The 22958-nt window shown below is 33.2% G+C and overlaps 1 protein-coding gene across 1 annotated transcript; it reads right to left on the bottom strand.

The window, feature by feature from the left end:
* Positions 1-10965: 10965 nt before the first annotated feature.
* LOC132270252 (putative F-box protein At3g25750) lies at positions 10966-13854 on the bottom strand. The gene is made up of 3 exons (XM_059771440.1): positions 13851-13854; positions 13634-13772; positions 10966-12157 (listed from the first exon to the last, which is right to left on the bottom strand). The coding sequence occupies exons 1-3, from the start codon at positions 13852-13854 to the stop codon at positions 10966-10968; spliced, it is 1335 nt and encodes a 444-aa protein (XP_059627423.1).
* Between the last annotated feature and the right edge of the window lie 9104 nt (positions 13855-22958).

The following is a 22958-nucleotide window of genomic DNA, read 5'->3' as shown; positions in this document are numbered from 1 at the left end:
CTGTTCAAGCCTAAAAAAATTTATAGAATAATCATCTATCTCTGAGAATTCCTCTCTTACTCTATCTTCTCTCATAGATTACTCTTATTTCTCTCTTGCACTCACCCTCTCTCTAACTCTCTCTCTTCTCTCACTTCATAGCAAGAACACAGAATTTTCATTGAAATACGTAGTCCAGTCCTTTTACTGGAAAATCAATGTCAACTCTTTCTTTCTCTCTCTACACATAAACATATTATACATACATAAATATGTGTATTAGAGCTAATTTATCAGCATGTACCGAACTCTCGCTTAAAAAAATAGTTGCCATACCTATGCTGTTAGGACTAAAATTAATCATTGCATGTAGTCGATTATGAAGCATAAGCACCTATAGGAGCTCAAATTGGAGTCTAAAGCAGCTATTGAAGCTCAACTGTGTTTGATTGGGGCTTAGCTATGGAAGTTCTTTCAATTTGGGCTGACTGATTTCCTGCGGATAATAAGGTGAGAAAATTTGATTTTCTATTTATCTGTTTGGTTGTTTTGAAATGAAATTGAAATTGTGCTAGATGATGTTTATGGTTTTTGTATGAACTCTTTGCATTTGAAGGGTTGAGAGAGAGAGATTGTGGGAAAAAAATTGATTGATCTAGTTTTCATTTATGGTTATCGTAATTTACACTACATATTTTATTTAATGTAGCATAGGTTGGATAACAGAGTTATTTAAACAAGGGCAACATTTAAAATTCAATTTAATAGCTTTAGTGTGAATATGGTTATCTTAGTAGTAATCAATCTGGGAAGAAAATTTATCTCATCAGTCATCATACATGACTTTACGACACTTGTGTTTTGATGCTTTGGAATAATGCCATGGAGTTCACCTCCTTTTCTCCTGGTAAATAGAATTTGATAAAAGTTAGAAGCATACACCAAGGAAGCTTAGTAACTTGCAATCGACATGCTGACAAGTAATACAGGTCATAACATAACCATTGGTTTGGCATGGCAGAATTTTCCAGTTTTGTATCTAATAAAAGAAAAGTTAGAACTTGTTAAGTAGCCTTAAAAGGTGTCCTGTGGACTAAGGCAGCGTATTTTCGGATTTGGTTTAGTATTTTTGAAGTTATTCCGATGGAGAGTAAAAGAAGGAAAAATATTAAGTGCTTGTGACCATTCAAATTTAAGTGTATAGATTATTCCTCCCCTGCAATTTAGCAGAGGCCTAAACTGAAATTTCAAAATGCGAACTATCTCTCAAAAATTAATAAACTCAAATAGTGAAATGGTCATGTGGTACAATATTTCTTTGAATTTCAGTGAGTCTATTGATCTGTTTAATGCTTAAAAAACAATTGAGTCCTTTCCTCACTAGAGTGATAAATGTATAGTGATAAACGAATTTCAGTGAGGCCTATAGTGATAAACGCATTTTTTATTATCCAAATTACTTTCATGGGTTGGGCTACACACGCACGGTGGGCTAGGGTTTAGATTTTCCTTGGGGGTAGACCTTAGAAAAGCACATTGGCGCATGAGTAACTAGGCTTGATATATATGGTGCCGTTTGGTAGAATATCAACAACAGACGATGGTGTCTCCAAGCATTTAACAACCTATTATATAATCACACTTTTCTCGAGCACAACTGGGGCTGCCATAGTTTTTAGGGTTTGCACTTCGACATTCTTAAACCCTAATCGCAAGAAACAACCAGATCTTGTCGTACAAAAATGGTGAATCCTGACAACTCTCTCTATCTTATTTTTTCTGTTCTTTTTTCGTAGTTTGTGTATATTTTTCGTCAATCTTTGTTTCTTGTGTTTGGTGTGTCGATGGCATTTCTCAAACTTGTCACAATTTGTTACTTTTAGTGTATGATGAAAGAGCCTTGCTGGGTTATCGCCAAGTAGCCTTGCTTGATTGGTAGTTTCTTGAGGTTGCCTGTTTATAATTAAGTTTGGTCAAATGTGGAATCCTTTTCATGTACTAAAGAATTGGATGACATTCATGAAGGAAACCTATGTGGTTCTTTGGGTCTTTTATTTTTTACTTTTTAAAATCCCTTGCATGTCTTGAATTTACTCTTGAGGGCTTGATAATAATGGATCTGAGTGTGGTTGAAAGTAAATTTATTGCTAATCAATGTTTGAGTTCGGTTGAATGTAAATCTATTGCTGATCAATGTTTAGCATATTATTGAGCGATTGATTAATGAGTAGTCGTGTTCACTTGTGATGCCAAAACTGATTCCCCTGTTATTTATTTATTTGTATGGCTGTCACAGTAGTTCTGTAAAGCACGTGAAGATTGCTTAGATATCCTTTATTAATATGCTTTGCCAAATTTATATATAATATCTCAGTTACCGATGCGTTGGGTTGCTGCTTTAGATTTGGTATCTGGTTTAGATGATTAGAGCTAATTTTCAGTGTAGACCTTGGTATTTCTGATATCATTCTGTTAATGATGAAAGCTACAGAGGGTAAAATCGAAAAACTTGAGTAACCACCTTCCTAACAAATGATTAGTGGCTTTTCAGGCTGTATCTCCAATAATCAATCATTATTATTATTATTTATATATTACACATGTTTTCTCTTTCTTTAAATTAGTCCCTCATCCCTTGTATGTCCTGGATCTGCTAGTAACTCTTTTCCAAAAACTTTTCTGTGCATGAAAGATGGTGTTGTGCATGTGTGGTTGCTAGATTGTGTGATTCCTGCAGTGAGAATTTTCATCCAGCGACGTGGAAAATTGCTGTAACACAAGAAATTTACTATGAGCCTGACTTGTTCAATGAATTCTGAGTTTTGCTTTCATTTATTGTTCTCTTTGCAGACAAGAATCTTAGCACTGAATTCATCACATATCCTTACTGCAAGTTAATGAGGAAATGATGGTGGATGTATAGTGGCGATCTAAATAAACTGCTGCAGGAGCCTGACTTATTCTTTTCTTATTTTTTTCTCTTTCTTTCGGTAAATATACAGGAGTCCCTTTATGCTAGCCTTTTTCTCTAATCGCTGCCTAAGAGATAATGTGACCGCTGCTCAAACTATTTTATTAACTTTCCTCCAATTACCCAAAGTACTCTTCCATGAAACTTATTTTTCCTGTACTAAACCCTTCTCTCTAGTCTCTCCCAGTCTCTATCTATCTCTTAGAATGTCTCTCTGACTCTATCTTCTCTCATAGATTACTCTTATTTCCCTTTTGTAGTCATTCTCGCTCTAGCTGTCTCTCTTCTCTCACTTCATAGCAAGAATACAGAATTTTCATTGAAATACATAGTCATGTAAGTGGAAAATCAATGTCAACTCTTTCTTTCTCTCTCTACATGTGTGTATTAGAGCTGATTTATCAGCATGTACTGAACTCTGTTTCTATCCCTCTTAAAAATATATTTGCCATATTTGTGTTGTTAAGGGCTAAAATTAATTAATTATAAAAAAGGGCTAAAATTAATCTGTGCATGTAGTCGATTGTGAAGGATAAGCAGCTATTGGAGCTCAAATCGGAATCTAAAGCAGCTATTGAAGCTCAACTGTGTTTGATTGGGGCTCAACTGTTGGAGTTCTCATCAATGAGCATGTGTTAGATTTGGGCAGACTGATTTCCTGCGGCAATAAGGTAAGAAATTTTGATTTCCTGCACAAGATTTTCTATTTCTTTGTCTGGTTGTTTTGAAATGAAATGGAAATTGTACTAGATGATGTTTATGCTTTTTGGATGAACTCTTTGCATTTGAAGAGTTGAAAGAGAAAGATTGAGGGGAAAAAATGATTGATCTGATTTTCCTTTATGTTAAATGTAATTTACACTTTCATACATACATATATCATTTAATGTATCTATTATAAACAAGTGCAACATCTAGGAGTTATCAATCTCGGAAGAAAATTTATCTCATCATACGTGACTTTATGACACGTGTTTTGATGCTTTGGAATAATGCCAAGAGAAGTTATTCCGATGGTGAGGATAATAGATATTTTGTTAGGATAGAGTTTTGTACATGGAGTTCACCTCCTTCTCTCCTGGTAAAAGAAGCATACACCAAGGAAGCTTAGTGCCTTGCGATCCACATGATCTGCTGATAAGTAATGCAAGTCAAAAGCATACACCATTGGTTTTCCAGTTTTGTGTCTAATAAAAGAAAAATTAGAACTTCTTGAGTAGCCTTAAAGGGTGTCCTGTGGATAACACAGTATTTTTTGGATTTTGTCACATGTGGCCTTCTTTTTGGTCCAACACGTGTTTTTCAATTTTTTTTAATTAGGGTGACGGTGAGGTTTGAACTTGAGACCTTTGGCTCTGATACCATGTTAGCAACCATCTACTCCAAAAGTTTATGTTGTTAGAGAGGGTGCAACTTTTATATATATCCTTCAACATGATTCTTATTGCAGACAATTCTGCACAATTATACAGCTCATAAACACACTGATGTGTACTCATTAGGTGTTCTTATCTGATGTTGATTTTTGATAGCATAGATTGTTATATAGATTGATAAATCCTTATAGCTGATATTCTTCCTTTTTTATTTATAGTTTTCCTTATCTTCTAGAAATTGGTTTAGTGATTCTTATTTTGGTGTAAACATGATGTAGGCACTGAGAAAATGCAATAATTATTGTTTATTTGGGTGTGAATAAGTTTTGTTCTCTCTCTTGGACTATAAGCAAGTCTCCATTTATTGGATTATGAAATTGCATGTTGACATGAATTTTAGCCTTTTACTACCAATGGCAAAAATCATTCTCAGTATACTTAACACAATTATGGACTCCACTAATTTGAGCTTTATATGGTCATGTTAATTTCAGAGCTTTTCCTTAATTGGTAAATTAGATAAAAGAGGGGGGAAAAAAAAAAAAGTGCTTGTGACCATTTAAATTTAAGTATATAGGTTCCTCGTCTCCTGCAATGTAGCAGAAGCCTAAACTAAAATTTCAAAATGCAAACTATTTTTCAAAAATTTATAAACTCAAATAGCGAAATGGTATTTTGGTACAGCAACATTTATTTGAATTTCAGAGAGTCCATTGATCTGTTTAATGCTCAAAAAACAACCGAGTCCTTTCCTCACTATTCATAAGGTGTTACAGTCTTTTAAGCTGAAAATAGAAAAGTGAGACAAACTGTGTCTAGATTTTTTTATTGAGTGGCCTATTGTCATATCTTTAACTTATGATGTTCAGTCTCATTATAAAGGTGTTGATGTGGTACCAAGTTAAGACTCAATATTAGTCGTTATTACTAGCAATGCCGGATGGAAATATGAAAGTATTGTACTATTTAGATGAATTCTTTTGCTAATATTCTAGCTTTCACGGTAATCCATAACTAGCACAAAGAACACTATTGAGCTTGTGACTTTTTTATAGTTTAGAGTTAAAACCATTTCTATTTGCTATTGATCTAGTTACTAATGCTTCATGTGTTCTTTGCATGACACTTATTTTTGTTGAGGTGTCTATGGTAGCAACTTATGCACTTCACAACCAAAGGGCCTCTAACCCAATGGTACAATCTCTCTCTCCCCCAAACACCCACACACACATTCCTTAGCCTGAACCAAAAGGGGAGGTTGAGAGTTTTAGTCCCACTAGGGACATATTGCGGATAATGAGTGTGTTTTTGCTTTAATTTCCCAAAAAAAAAAAAAAAAAAAAAAAAAAAAAAAGATGAGAAAATTATGCACTTATTAAATGAATGGCAGAACCATTGTTAGCTTTTAATTTAATTTTTTTTTTTTTTTAATATTCTATTTTCTGGTTGCTTGAAAAATTGGATAACATGTGCAGAATGGTTGTCTAGAATTTTATTATGTTTTTTTCTATTTCCTTATGGTTTAACCTATATGTTAGGATGTGAGGCAGTTAAATTACTTTATATTACATATTTTGGAATAATTGCTCCCTAATTCAAATTTTCTTTGAACTTGTTGGGAACCGAGTTTATATCATTTTGAAATTTAATGGAATTGAGTGGACATCAAACTAAGAAGTTTCTAGATTCATCTCAGTAATTATCCTGTTAGTAGGAGTTCATTGTTTTTAGTTTCTGCCAGTAACATGTCAACTAGCTATTGTTTTATATATTTTTTATATTTGTATTGATACATCATTATATTTTTTTGCCATTTTGTAGACATTTTGTAGTAGCTTAAGCCGTCATAATTGCTGAGAATTCTCAAACTATATGGCAGCAGTTTATCTGCTGGAAAAACCCAGAATTAGCGTGGGATTTTCTAACGCCGCTATTGAAGCTCAACTGTTTTCGGTTAGGACTCAGCTATTGAAGTTCTTGTGGGGCGATAAGGTGAGAAAATTTGATCTCCTGCAGTTGATTTTCTATTTCTTTGTTTGGTGGTTGTGAAAAGAAATGGAAATTGTGCTACTTGATTTTTATGGTTTTTGTAAGCGTTCTTTGCATTTTAAGAATTGAAAGAGAGAAAAAATAAATCTGGTTTCCCTGAAGTAAGCTAAATACCTTTCTTTCTTGTTTTTGGCTTGGTAGGGGTGGGAAAATTTGGTTAGATTTGTTTCAATATTTTGGGCAAACTGCTAAGATTCAACTATGATAAGTCAATTTTTGCTCAGGAAGTGAAGAAGCTGCAGGCTGAGCAGTTTCAAGCCTATTGAACCGGTCATTTTTGATCTTTCGAAGGGAACACCGTGTTGTGTTGTTGGAGCCTACTGTGTGCCGAAGTAACAAAACTTGCTACATAGCCAATTTGCGCTTCCTTGCCTTGGTATTAGAGTGGATTTTAATTCGTGAATTAAGAGGGAGATGTCCTTCATCTTACTGAAGTAATAATAGGATAATAGTCCTTTTAATTCGTGAATTTTAATTCATGCTTGCTTGAGCATATAAACATGTATATTGTATAAAAAAATGTGTATTAGAGCTGATCTGATTTAGCAGCATGTACAAACCTCCTCTTTTATTTTTCCTTAATTGTACAAACCTCTCTTTCCATCTCCCAATGAAACATATTTTCCTTACATGTGTTTTTAGCACTAGATAAACAAATGCATGTGGTTGATTATGAATCATAAGGAGCAGCTATTAAAAGCATCTGAACTCAAATGATGCTGGCCAGCTAACAATTGATGTAAACGTCTTTGACTGCAGCATCAAAGGTTAATACTGGTCTCTCTCTCTCTCTCTCTCTCTCTCTCTCTCTCTATATATATATATATATATATATATCAAACGTATTTGCACATCCATAAATATTAAGAGCAAGCTTGTGGACAATTTAAATGGCATTGCCCCTTGGTATTCGAAGGGCACATCATTGTCATATTGAGTATTTAGGGACCTCTGGCAAAAAGAAACCCATTGGGCAAAGCTACCCATTTTTGGCTCTCAAACAAGAGAGGCTTCATTACCATCTCTCTAGCACGCCTTTTGACCATTATATACTCGCACAATACCCTTCCTCACCTCATCTTTCCTGCACTAAACCCCTCTCTCTAGCACGCCTCTCCCAGTCTCTATCTCTTACTCTGCATAGACTTTTAGAATACAAACTTTGGACATTTTAAAGGTGTTTGGCCAAAGATCAGGCAACAACAAGGACTCATTGGCTCATTGCTCTGCTTCTCACCATATTCACCTGCTTGTTAGCTGGTATGTGATTTACTGCTTATTTAAGCTGAATGAGTTGCTTGTTCTTTGTTTAACTCTGTTGTACAACTAAGCTTCCTCTTTATATTATATTTTTTAAATTTTGTTGAGTGGAAAAGAAAAGGCCTATTTAATTATTGATGGGTTCTTCACAGAATGCCTTGAATTAATTTTCTTGTATTGTTTATATGCTCTCAAGCCAGTTTTCCAGTTGACAAAGACACAAAAGGAACTATATATATATATATATATATATATATATATATATATATATCTGATTCTCTATCTACACACTCATTAAAACTGCTGCAACTATTTAGTTTAGGTTTATGGTAAATTTGGTACATCTTTGCATTAACTGTGTGTTGTAGTTCGTGGTTTGTATTGTTGAATGACATGTGATGAAATGGAGTATTTTTACTTCCGTATGTTTTGGACCTGATTTGTGTTGGTTTTAAATTGTTTGATTTGTTAATTTCTAGATTCTAATAGTTTTAGAGTTTTTTTTATTGGATCATTATTCTTCCCAATCATTTTGTCATATATATATATATATATATATATATATATATATATATATATATATATTAACCCACGTACCTTTTTATGTTCAAGACTTGCTATTTTAAAAAATAAAAAAGAAGATCCTCTCTTAAGATGTATATTTTATAACTGCTGCAAGCAGTCTGGTCCAGTCCATTTAGGTCGGTCGCTGGGCCGCCAAAGCCTACTTAAACAAGTCTGGCCTAGCCCTTTCAGGCCAGCCACTGGGCCACCACTACAAAGCTTATTGGGCCACCGAAGCCTGCTAAAACAATGCCGAATAGGCCAGGGCCCAAATTACCCTATAATGGGCTCCTCATTGGTCAATTTGATTAGATGTTAACCAACATGGTGTGTTGTGTGATACTGGTATTTGATAGCATTTATGAAGTCACTTGTTATGCAATTGAGTGATTCCCTTTCCATTGCTTTGTTTGGTCACCAAGAAAATATAGAGCAAAGAAAATAGCCCTAGTACATAAAGTTAAAATTGCAAGGGTCTGAGAAGCAATTGGGTTGGGATATGGTAATGAAATTATATTTTAGTGTCTTATTTTTTTATTATTATGATTTTTTTTTTTCCTTTCAATTTTCGGTCTTCCTGCACAATTATTGGAGCAAAATGACATTTGAACAGAAAATTCGGGCTTAAAAGACTCCAAGATTTATTTACTGTTAAGTATAAGTGGGACTATAATTCAAAGGTGTAAGAATTCTTGGATAGATGTTTTAGATTTTAATTATCGACTAAAGTAACCGTCTTTGTTGTATGAAAATCATCCGCATTTGTGTTAGGATTGAGCCAATAGACACAAGCACCATGTGGCCACAGCAGTGTATTTAAACTCTTCCTTTGTGTTATATGCATAGATGTATATGTAAGCCTGCGCGCGCGCGCGCGCACACATATGTATATAAGTTCAGCCTCCCATTCATGCTAGAGTTACTGCTAGATGGATTAAACTAGCAATTAAATTTGTCCTCCTCTAATGGATTATTTAATATTTGGATTCCAGTCATATATATTGAGTTGTGTAGCCATTTGATATTGCAGGTGAAAAAGATGCCCAACAAATCGTGCAAGAATTGTTTTGGTTTCATTGTGGTTCACAATGTAGAGAACCCTAGAATGTGTGCATGTGCACCCGGGCCGCAAAGGTTGGAAGCATTTTCTTGCAGCCTATGTGACAAATTGTGTGGCACACAATCGGCTTTGGTGAAGCATCAAGCCTCGAAACACAGAAATGACCCGGAGTGTGCCTCGTGTAACATCAAATTCAAAAATGAACCAGAGGTGGCGGAACACCGGGGGAGGGCTCACTGAGAGATTAGGATTGTAAGTGGGCTTGTAGGGATGGTTGATTGCGTTCTTAGTTTCTGTTAGTACACTTGAAAATATGACAGTTTTAACTTAGTTTCTGTTAATCTATAAGACAGTTTTAATTTTTTATTATGGCTACCTGCTGGGCAAATGGTGTTCTCATTCATTATTGCTCTATATTTTCAATGCTAGTTTCAAATCATGTCTGTATCATTACACCATAAATTACAATCACCAGAACAAGTTACACACAACAAAATACAAAATTGACAAACCTGAAACTGATGTCTGGTTTGTTCCCTTCTTCCAGCCAATTATCCCTTCCCAAAAAGCATTTCTCTTAAAATACTAAGTGAGAGAAGAGAGAGCTAGAGAGTATGATTGCAAGAGAGAAATAAAAGTAATCTATGAGAGAAGATAAGAGTCAGAGAGACATTCTAAGAGATAGATGATTCTTCTTTTTGGGTTTGAATAGCTTTGTGCATAGTGAGGGGTGTAGTCCAAGAATAGTACTTTGGGTAATTGGGGGAAAATTAATAAAATAGTTTGAGTGGCGGTCACATTATCTCTTAATAAATTAAAATGGAAGTTGCTTGCTGAAGCCCCAACCCTCTATCCAAAAACCATTAAAAATCCATACTTCCATTCAAAACACATGGAAGTTGCTTGCTGAAGCCAAAGGCTTTGCCATAGCACTCGCACCGACAGAAAAGCTAGAGCATTCCAAACAACAGGACAGTCACCGGAAAAAGATATTATGGGAACAACGATGACGATGAGAAGATACCGGAAGTTGTGATGGAGAGGATGGTTGTTAGGATCTCACTTTTTGTGTGAGGATTCCATTGGTGAATGGTGTAGCAATCTAGCAAGTGCTGCATGTTTGATATAGTGAAGGAACAACATATATGTGTGGGATGTGCCACTTTAAGTACCTTTCTTGACAACTCTTATCACTTGCTATGGATCAAATTGGCAGAGAACAATACTTCAGTAGCATAGAATACAACTAACTTCATACCAGTCATCTTCTCAAGAGCAAAATTCAAAATTCAAATTCAAGAACCTCTAACTCATACTTCATTATGTAAGATAATTTGATTATCAAGCATTGTTTAAGTGTTTCCATCCCCTGATTTTAAGGAATATTATTCATGATGCTGACAGACAAAAAAAAAAAAAAAAAACAAAAACAAAGCACTTCTATGTTAACAATATAAATAAATAATTCGATCTCTAGTCATATTTTATGATAATGATAAATAAATTACGAGAACCAACTACAAATGATATTTATTTAGAAGTCTCAGAACCACGATCTTACATTTTAATATAACTTCAGAATAGATTGGAGTAAAAAATAGATTTGTTTCAGCACAAAACAATAAAAAAAACAAAAAAACAAAAAACAAAAAACAAAAGAAACTATAGATTGGACTAAATGGACACTCAAGAAATTACTTTCGTAGTCACTTTCCTAACACAGTTGGCAGGATCCAAATTGAAGGAGGCATATGGTTGTGTGAAGGATCAAGGTTGTAATGTGTCCCAAAACTTCCATTCTCTATGTTGAAGATACCAATGTCACGGCGCCCCAACGAGGGATAGTTTAGAATGTCAATATTATCATCGGTATAGTATATGGAATTCGGTTGGCATCCAGACCATTTGGAAGCTGAAACACAAATTGAATGATTATCTCCCAAAAACAGAGTGTCTCCGCCCAAGTTCTTCAAGTTCTTCCCTTTAAGTTGCATGGGCGAACCCTGCTCAAATTGCTCTAAGAGCAACTTGAAAACCTCAAACCCTAATGTTGCATATTGTGAATCGTCTCTAAATTCGTAAGACCTTTGTACAAAGAGTAAATCCCCACTAGATGATTCGACAAGATATGTCGGATCACCATACACATTAGTCCGGAGTTCAATTACCTCCACTTGTGGAGCCTTACTCTCTCCCACCCTTTTATTAAGGTCAATCATTATGACACTATATTTATTATCAACTGCAAAAATCTGGCCTTTATAATAGATGACATCATAGAGGGGCTTAAATCTCTTTTTATCTATGTAAGTCCAAGCTTTATCTCGTGCCCGAATAAATGCAAGGTTACAACAATCACCATAGATGGCGGCAACAATATAGTCATTAGGTGACGAAGCAGGGTCGGCTGACAATATAGCCTTTATAACTTCAAACTCAACCTCAAGAGGCCTAACATCAATGTGATTAGGATGAGGTTCCACTTCTAAGAGGTTCATAATTGGAGGAAGCTCAATGATAGCGCCAGAGAACGGATTCATTAGAGTTACGCCTAAGGATTCTTCCACAGTAAACAACCAACCATATGAGGAACCAGAAAGCCTCTTTTTGTAAGGCACTCGTAACTGAAAATCATATGACTTATTATCAGTGATGCTATATAGACTACGTCTTACGTTACTATTATCTTCCGTAGGCACCATCAAAAATGGAACTTGTCTAGACAACTTATTTTGAACGAATTTAAGTTTGTTCTCCATTGCCACAGATTGCCATGGTTTGCAAACCGCACCAAATCGAACAAATTCAGAAAGCGAAACCAACTTGTCCAAAATCATATCCAATAAGTTCTTTGGAAGCCATACCCAATCTGACTCCTCCATTGAGCCCATTAATTTCCTGCAATGTCAACAAATCAAAGAATCTAAATAATCACAAAAACTTACATTATATCTACAATACTCAAATAATTGGCAAAAATTCAAATGGGATTTATAATTTTAATAACTTACATTATATCTACAATACTCAAATAATTGGCAAAAATTCAAACGGGATTTATAATTTTAAACTAAATAATTCACAAAATAAATAAATAAATAACTTAACAAACTTATTGGTGGTTAACCAGGATATAGTATGAATAAGTTAGTGGTGTAATGCCTCTTTCATCATAACAAACTGGTTACTAATAAATCTGAAAAAACTAATCTTTCAATATTAAAATCTGATTGAGCCACAACCAAATTCAAGTCACAATCCGTCCCAACCCATAAAAACAATATCAAAAAAAAAAAATATATATATATATATATATATATATATATTGAATATAAACAATCAAAACAACTTACCTTAAATAATCTTAAACTTCACACTTGGCGGGGATGCAAACCTTATGAGTAGTAGATGTATAAATGTCCAGAGTTTATTTCGTTATATAAAGATATAATCTTTCCTTAAATAGAAAAACGAGAGTTTATTTAAGGAAATTGCACACAATATCCTTGTCGTTCCAAAACTGTATCGCAATACCCTTAGCCGGTTGTGTTTCATAGCAAGTCTTAATATTGACACGTAATGATTTTTATTTTTTCCACCACACGGAGTGATAAATTAAACTCACTAAAATAAAAAATAAAAATTATTTATGTAACATGATATGATTAGTTAATAATATATTAAGTTTATACATGAATTTATTTAAACATATAAATACATGATGGAATAATGGAAAAATAAGTAAAAATACAATAAAAAATAATATTATAATCTTAAACGGAATAAGTAAATAAAAACAAATAAAAGAAAGAAAATAAAGAATATAAATAGCTTAAAGAACTTACCAAAGCTTGCAATTATAACTTCCACGATTAACAATGATTAACAATGAATACAGTGAGACTTATGAAGCTGCGTAGATGTATATATATATATTTAGTTGCTTACAATTTCTCCCCTAATCAGGAAAGGAATAAAGGATAAGTTCCAAGAATTCTAATAGGATAGATATATTATAATAAAAATAAGTTCCAAGAATTCTAATAGGATAGATATATTATAATAAAAATAAGGGCAAATTACACAAATCACATCGATATTGTGCATGTAGGTAAATTTACATTTTTAATCTTAAAATTAAAATATTTATAATACCAACATCATATAGGTTTGGCAATTATGGGTTCAGAATTTAACGGTGGCGAATTGGTTTGTTTGGTGATCGTGCTCTTGCGATTGGGTTGCCAATCGCGATCCATCGCCAGATATATTACATTTTTGGTTTGATTGAGCAACATCAAACCATGTAAGCATGACTTTTGCCTCCGCCGCCGCCGACCACTGTGCGTGGGTGGCCAGAAAATTGAAGGAAACCGGAACGGCATCTTTGATGACATCCAGACCACCGCCTCTCCAACGGTGACAACAATGCCAGCACAAGCAGCTGCAACCGCCCCCACCCTAACACCTCCATAACCACCACCCCACCCAAAACCAAACTGCGAACCGGCGGCTACAACCGCCCCCACCCAACACCTCGATCACCACCCCCACCTAAAACCAAACCCAAAATCCCATCCCGTCACAATACCCATACCCAAGTTAGAGAAATTCATAAACAATCGCACCGGTGGCAGCAATTGGGTTACAGCGCTTGCACTACATCATCGAAAAATCATGTCACGAGTTGTCCTCAAGTCTGTAATCGCAAAGGGCGGCATGCGACGGCGAAACGGTCGATCCCTCGATGCCAATCACCGGCCGGACAATGAAATCGTACTTTTCCGGCAGCGGATCTGGTTCAATTCTCGTTCAATGAAATCATGCCACGACAAGTTCGATCCTCGTTCCGATTCGGGCGAGTTTGGTGAAGATCTTGATGAAAAGGGTTTGCAGATGGTCTCTGCAATTCTGATCCGGCGAAGACGAGGCGATTCTGCAATTCTGATCCGAAATTGCTTTGTCGTGGCGGCGATGAATTCTCCCACAAAGACGAGGCGATGGTTGAGAAGCCCGTCGCGTCATCACAGGAAGGTTGCCTCGAGACCAGAGATGTTGACGGCGACGACCACAAGGGAGTCAATAGTGGTGATGAATCGTTCACCAAAGCGACAACGGTGTGAGGGCGATGGAGCGGTGATAGTGGTGTATCATGCATGGGTTGGGGTTTAACATGCAATCTTAAATAAAATATATATATATATATGAAATAATAATAATTACATCTTCACTAACATTTTAACAAAATCATTATTGATAACTTCCTTAACTAACATTTTTACATAATCATATTATTAGTAAAAAGCAGGTGCTCGAAACTCAAAATTTAATTTATAATTTTAATTAATTTTTCATATACAAAATTATATATATATATATATATATATATATATATATATATATATATAACCTTTTTACAAATAATTAGTTAGCAATTGTTTTGAGTAATTAAATAATTAATTAGTAAATTGTTTTGACTAATTTAAATTTTAGATGTTTATGAAATTGTTGTCCTTTTCACATTCATTAGCAACAAACAAATTTCTAAGAGTAAATAATAAAGTTTAAGGAGTTGTAATTTCTTATTTAAGTTATTTTTAATCATAAGATATAAATACTAATTTTAAATAAATATTAAAATTCTTATTATAAGCAATTAGACATAATTGTAAATCATAATAGGTCAAAATATATATATATATTAACACACAATTCTGATAATATGTTTTAAAATAATATATATATCAATAGATTATCTTCAACCGCTAATAGCAATTTATCAAGCAACTGGAGTTTGAAAAGGATAAAGTATAAATTCAATTACCACTATAAGAATCAAGTTTTGAAAACAAAAATAAGGCAAAAGTGCATAAAATCCTGAAAAAATATACCCTAAACTATTTGGAATTGTAAATTGAACCGTCATCTATATCAATGTGAAAAAGACCCTCCCAATCTCCCGATCACATTTTTTTGGCATATGTATATTTTCAAGTAATCCTCAAATTACCCTTAAATTGCAAGTAATAGAAAGACACTCTTTGAAGTCTGAACAACCTACTTAAATTTTTTAGGGATTAAGGATGATGTATAAAAGTCAGTAAATTGCATGTTAAACCCCCGCCAATGCTGAAATTGCGCACAGTATCTACTTGTTCCAGAACTGAACCAAGACGTTTGTGTTTCATGGCAGAAGCTAATATTGACGCAAAGTGATTATTATTATTTTTTTTTTTTTCAACACGTAGTTATATAATCTACTAAAATAAAGTATTTTTATTTTATTTATATAAAATGATACAATTAGTTGATGATATATTAAAATTATATATGAAACTATTTAAACATATGAATATAAATACATGATCGAATAATAGCAAAGTAGGTAAAAAACAATAAGAAACAACATTATAATCTTAAAACGGAATAAGTAAATAAAAAAAGAGAACGAAAATAAAGAATATGAATAGTTTAAAGAACTAATTACCAAAGTATGCAATAATAACTTCCACAATTAACAATGAGTACAGTGAGATTTATGAAGCTGTGTCGATGTGTTTGCGCGTGTGTGTGTGTGTATATATATAGTTGCTTACAATTCCTCCCCTAATCAAGAAAGGAATAAATGAAAAACTTCTAAGAATTCTAATACAACAAGGATTAGTCAGGGTATTATTACTCTTTTAAAATGTATTATAGGGATAGATAGATTATAATAAAAAGTATAAATCTGAAAAAACCATAAATTGATTCATATGTGTACGCATATATATATATATATATATATATATATATTTATATGGACGTGTGTGTGTATAATTACGATATATTTATATGGACGTGTGTGTGTATAATTACGATAATTTTTTATGTTAATATCTTCGCTTATCAAAACCTACCTATTATTTGTGTTTCAATTAGTTAAAAAACTTAACTTATTATTGAAGTTGTGTTCTAATTAAACTAAAGGACAAAAACATGTAAAATAACTGGCAAAAAGAAAATAAAAAGATTTGTATACATAACTTCTGTAATAATAGGTAAGTTTTTAAATATCTTATCAATCAGTTGCAATTTCATAGTTCCAATAAAATAAGAAAAGATGCATTAATTACAACAGTGGCTTGCGCGACATATTATTTACCCTTTTATATTATTTCCTTTTTCTTTCTTTTGTTTGTTGCATATATTTTAATTTTATATGTTCACCTTGATGGATTTTTTTATTGAGTTTAGTTAAAATGTTAAAGAAGACAAATATGGTTTTCTAATATATATATCCACAAGAGAAGTACGGTTTTCTAATATATATATTAAACAAGAGAAGTATAATTTTTTAATTGAATTTTTTTATTGAGTTTTAGTTAAAATGTTAAACAAGAGAAGGATGACGGCGTTTGTGAGATCCAGATGGGGGATTGGGCAGGACCAGGGCCAGGGACAGGGACAATATCTCAGTCAGCACTCGATCACGCTCACGTAGCAAAGCAAAATGCTGGGACACAGACCACACAATTAGATTTCTTGGTTATTAACCTGATTATCGCTAACTTAACAAAATTGAAGAAAATATAATAATAAGATAAATAATAAAATAAAATATGAATTATTTTTTTATTTTTAATAATGATTTGAAATTATTGACACTCCTTGTACTTTTAATCTATAGATAGATAAATTTTCTTGTCTAATTAAAGCGACTAAATTATTTATTTTTTTAATTAGATTTCTCGATGATAATTAAAATTAATTTCTTAAAATAATTACATTGATATATTAATTAAGATAAATAGATTACAAGATTAAATAATGATAATAACTTTACAAAATCTTTACAACGATAAATTATATATTTTTTTGTCTAATTAGATTTATTTTTATTAAAAAAAAATCATAATAAATATATAATTTGAGTTTTATAGAAACTCTTCTAAACACCTTATATTAATTAAAAATAAATAAAAACTCATAATAAATAGGTAATTTGTGTCAGATTTTTATAGAAATTCTTAACTCTACTATGATGTGTGTATATATATATATATATATATTTTCTTATTTAATTAGATTTTATTTTATTAAACAATTCATAATAAATAGTTAATTTGAGTTTTTCATATAGGAACTCTTCTAAACACTAAATAGGTAATTTGTGTTAGAATTTTATAGAAACTCTTTTAATTTAATTTAATTTTAATTATTGAGTATTTTTATAGAAACTCTTCTAAACACTTTATATTAATTGAAAAAATAAAAACTCATACTAAATAGGTAATTTGTGTTAGAGTTTTATAGAAACTCTTTTAAAAATTCTTCTATATTAATTAATAAATATTTTTTATATTTATAAATAATTACTGAAATATTGAAACTGTAATAATAGTATCAATTGATATAGATAATAGTTTATACATAACCCTTTTACAAATAATTAGTTAGCAATTTGTTTTGAGTAATTGAATAATTAATTAGTAACTTGTTTTGACTAATTTAAATTTTAGATATTTATGAAATAAAATGTGTTATCTTTTTCACATTCATTAGCAACAAACAAATTTCAAAGAGTAAATAATAAAATTTAAGGAGATGCAATTTCTCATTTAAGTTATTTTTAATCATAAGATATAAATATTAACCCTTTTACAAATAATTAGTTAGCAATTTGTTTTGAGTAATTGAATAATTAGTTAGTAACTTATTTTGACTAATTTAAATTTTAGATATTTATGAAATAAAATGTGTTATCTTTTTCACATTCATTAGCAACAAACAAATTTCTAAGAGTAAATAATAAAATTTAAGGAGATGCAATTTCTCATTTAAGTTATTTTTAATCATAAGATATAAATATTAATTTTAAATAAATATTAAAATTTATATTTTAAGCAATTACACATAATTGTAAATCATCATAAGTCAAAAAAAAATAACACATAACATTGACAATGTGTTTAAAAACAATAGATATCTTCAACCACTAATAAAACAACAACTCGTCAACAAATTATCGTAGTATCAAAAAATGACTAATTTACCTTTTAACTTGTCAACAATAACTCATAAAATGATCCATTTCACTTGTAAAAACTCAAAAAAAAAAAAAAAAAAAAAAAAAAATGTTTTTTTTATAATACTTGGTTGCATTTACGTGGTAATGCTCCGTAGTGGGTAAAAGTTTAAATAGGAAGAGGGATGGTTTAGAAATAAAATAAGAGAAAAGAAAAGAAAAGAAAAGGAAAGGAAAAAAAAAAAACATTTATGGGTAAACCTATATATATATATATACACACACAACTTGTGTGCCTTGGTTTCATATGAACCTGATCACATGACATGAAAAAAAAAAAAAAAAAGAGAGGAGTGGTTAATAATAAGTTTATCTAGGAAAACGTGCGTTGTTTGGAATATATGGTGTAAATGTTAAAAATAAATAAATAAAGAAAAAAAAAAGGGGGGGTTAAAGTACAACAACACCCATTGAAGTTTGTCAAAAAATTAACATAGATATACAACTTACTCTATTTTTGGATAATGACATCCCCTCAAGTTTCATACAGTTACCAGAGACACCGCAATAATAATGAATTGATATTTTTGCCCTCTGACTTTTATATTGACCAATTTAAATTTTAAAATTACCCTTCTAACCTTAGTAACCCATTTCTTTCTTCTCTCCTTTCTCCGTTCTCTCTTCCTTCATCCTTCTATTTTAAAATATAGATACATACATATATATATATATACACTACACCACCAACGCCACTGCCACTACCTCAACCACGCGCAACCATAATACCCACTGCTACTGCCACAACAACACCTACCAGCACAACCACCGCCACACAACACCCACTGCACCCACCGCCGCACCCACACACATACCACCCCAACTTTGCGGTGAAGCAATTGTTTAAGTCACTAACTTCGACCAGGCCAAAATCGCTGAATCCGCTGCCACCACAACAGTCACCGACTATCATCACTCGACGCCATCAATTACAAGGGCAACATCTTCTCTTCGACGACAGTGACGATATATACCATCGCTCAACGCTTTGAAGGTTCAGATCGGGTCCCAAAACATATACATACGTATATATATCCTGCAAAAGATTCAAATCGGGGTTGATGGTGGCCGCGGATGTGGTTGAGGAGGGAGATGATGGCGGCGGTTATGGTTGAAGAGATGGAGCAATGGAGCTCCGTGTTGCGTCGTCCATAGAAGTCAGCGACATCCGAGCTTAAACTGGGGGGACTTGGACAGAACGATGAGGAGATCTGGCGTGGCGGTGATGGTACTAAACGGCGTCGGTGAGGAATGGTGATGGTACTAATCGGCGGTGGCGGTGCAGTGGACGGGTGGTGGCGACTGCACAGTAGACGGGTGTATATCGAGAGAGGGGGCATAGGGTAATTGAGAGAAAGAGGCAATGGTAATTTGGTCATTTAAGTATTTTGATATTTTATAATTAAAATTAATAAAATAGGGAAGAGTAAAGTGGACTTTTCACATGTTTTAAAGCTCTGTTTAGATGACAAATTTCACAAGGGGGTGTGGTTGTCCAAAAATAGGCAAACTTGTATCTGCATGGCCTTATCCCAAACCTCATGGGGTGTTTCTGTACTTTACCTAAAAAAAATAGGTAAATTATACTGACCTTTCTTAAAATTTTGTCAAATTAGATATGTTTATTGCTCTCACCTCCCTTGAAGCCGTTGGTGGTCTAACAAATGTTAAATGTGATTACAAAAAAATCCATTCTACCCCTATTTGTAATTAATTTTATAATAAAAAATATCCTAAAAAGTCAATTATTCTCTCCCCTCTTTCTTCTTCCACTCATCATCGCCAACTCCAGCCCACTGCCATCTCCAGCCACAGTTGCCACCACCACCATATCACCTCTCCCTCTTTCTCTCCTCTCACTCTTAAGTCTTAACATCAAATCTCATATATATATAATACCTAATCCTAGGTAGAAAAACCCATTTTGGGTTTGCTTATAACCACCTGCCTCTATCCTCTCCATCTACTCCCACTATCACCTTCTCTAGTCACCGCCATCTCCACCCACTACCGCCACCATGATGTGTGCCACAAGCATATCAATAATAAACCATTAACTATAGCACAAAATTCAAGTAGAAAATGGCAAAGCAAGGGTATCGATCCACGAAGATTGCTAACTTACAGCAATCAAAATTTAAAGTTTAATTTAGATTTGTCAAGTGTCACAATTTGGATTGAAGATTGGTTTGTTTGTTGCTTAGCATATAATGAACTTAAAATAGAATTTAAAACGAATTCAAATGTTTGAATTAATAAAGAGAAGAGACTAGGCAATCGAGTTCATCGAAACATCATAATCATGCTACTATGTAATCAACTTGGAGAAAACAATTATATATAACTATAATGTGTAGATGCATACAACAACTACAACAATTTCCAGAAAATTCATACAATTCAAAACTAAGCATAACCCATCTTTAGTTGGCATGACTCATTCACCTAAACTAGATTGTGGTATGAGCCATCTTTCCTGGGCATGACTTATCAAGGTTCTGAAATTATAATTTTTAGCACATGAAAGTAAAACATCTAGTATAAACTATCTTTAGTAGGCATGAACCATCTACCTAACTAAATTAACCTAAAGGTGTAACATGGTCCATCTTCCCTTAGCATAATTTATCCAAATTCCTACATAACATGGCAATAAATCCATTTCATGAATTCAATCCTCATTGTAACTATGAGAATATCAAGAGTATGATTGTGTAAATATGGTTTTAAGACAAGAATTGCATATAAACGTACTCGTATAGGAATTCAATTAAGATCATACACCATTTCTATGTAAAAACGCTAATTAAATGTAGACCATCATCTTATTCATGAAATCAATTACATATAATATCATTTCCCAAATTGAAATACAAAAACTACATGATTATTTGGTAAAGGCTACCTCAATCCCCCTTATAGGGGATTAAGCTCATTCTAGTGGTGGAAAGCCCCAAGGAATGAAGAGAAAGTCTCCATCTTCAACCCCATAACAGCCCCTCTCAAGAACACTTAATAACCCTATCTATTTCCTCAGTTTCTCTCTCTAGAATTATACAAATTTGAATGATTCAATGAATAATATCAAAGATACAATATAAAGATATGTATATAGCTCCCCCTAGTCAGACTTTAGTTCAAAATTCCCACAAAATTCGTGCATTCAAGTGGAGGAGAGAGATAAATAACTGAAAATTTGAATCAACATATTTATTCGCAGGTTGACGTTCGGACGCAACTTGTCATACTATGTGCCTTGCGCTCGTTGGGGTGCCTATGCTGCAGCCTTGTGGCATGGGACGTTCAAATACAGATGTGGGCATTTGGACGCAAATTTCTTTGGCTACTGGAATTTCTTCTTTTGAAATTGCAATTGATGAGCCACGTTTACACAGGGCGTCTGGACACCAAGAATGCTTTTGGAGGCTACGTCCGGACGCCAGCCTTGTTCTTCTGGAATGCACTTCATCTTTCTTGCCCAGCTTATTGGATCGACTTCCTTAAGCTGAGCTTGCTTATGGACTTAGGATCACTTTAGTTGATTCTTCAACTCGCCATGAACCATGTTCATTGAGGTCTCTTAAAACTTTGTTTTTATTCCTTTTTGGAGATAAGCCTTGAAAATAGATAAAACACACAAAAGCCAATAATATACATTTTATTGATAAAGTAAATAGACTAAAATATGCAATTAAGGGCGCTTGAATATGAAATATTCAGCGCTTACCACACCACCATACCTCTCTCATCTCCTCTCCTCTCATCTCTCAACAACAAATCACATATATTATATATATACACGCACACAAATAATACCCAAAAACAGAATTTCTCTCTCTTTTTTGTAAAAACCCATTTGGGTGTGTTCATGAGCATCTACCATAGGAGGGGGCTACCACCACTACTAAATTTGCAAGGACCAAAATAGATTTCATAATTGATTGATTGTCAAAAATTACTATCTCCACTGGAGTGGGTTCAGAGAGTTGATCAATGTCATTAGGACAGAGTGCAAATATTCCTAAATTTTACTCTCTTCTTAAAAAAAATTTCCTAAACTACTTTTACTGTTAACTTTTTAAACTATCTATTTTTTTTTGCAAAAATTACCCACCGATAAAGTTCCGTTTAATTTATCTAGCCAATTAGACACGTGATGAACACATACTAGTACTATATTTTTAAAATTGCAAAAATTACCCACTGATGAAGTTACGCTTGATTTCTCTGGCCAATTATTATTCACGGGTAAAGTTGCCACGAATTAGGCACGTGATGAACACATGTTAGCACTATATTTTTAAAATGATAAAGCTACCCTTATACTAATAAATGTATAAAATCAAAAATGAAAAAAAAAAAAAATCCCAAACTAAAACCTTAAAAATCGAGACTCCCTTCACCGTTTCTTTACAAGCCACACAACCGTCACAAACCAAACCCTAAGGCTCAGTTTGGTAGAGTGGAAATGGGAGGAAAAGAAAAGAAAGGTTATGGAGGGTGATAAAAAAACATGTTTGTGGCTAAAAGTTGGAAGGAAGGGAAAGGGAAGGGAATGGAGGGTTTTGGAGGGATAGAAATAGGCTTAACAGTAAGTTTTGTAATCCTCCAAAAAATGGGAGGAAATAGAAG

This window comes from Cornus florida, unplaced genomic scaffold, assembly GCF_030987335.1.
Source record: "Cornus florida cultivar Cherokee Brave unplaced genomic scaffold, ASM3098733v1 CherokeeBrave_3.0.0_Hap2_Chr08, whole genome shotgun sequence".
Lineage (NCBI taxonomy): Eukaryota > Viridiplantae > Streptophyta > Magnoliopsida > Cornales > Cornaceae > Cornus > Cornus florida.
This window is presented reverse-complemented; position numbering and strand designations above follow the sequence as displayed.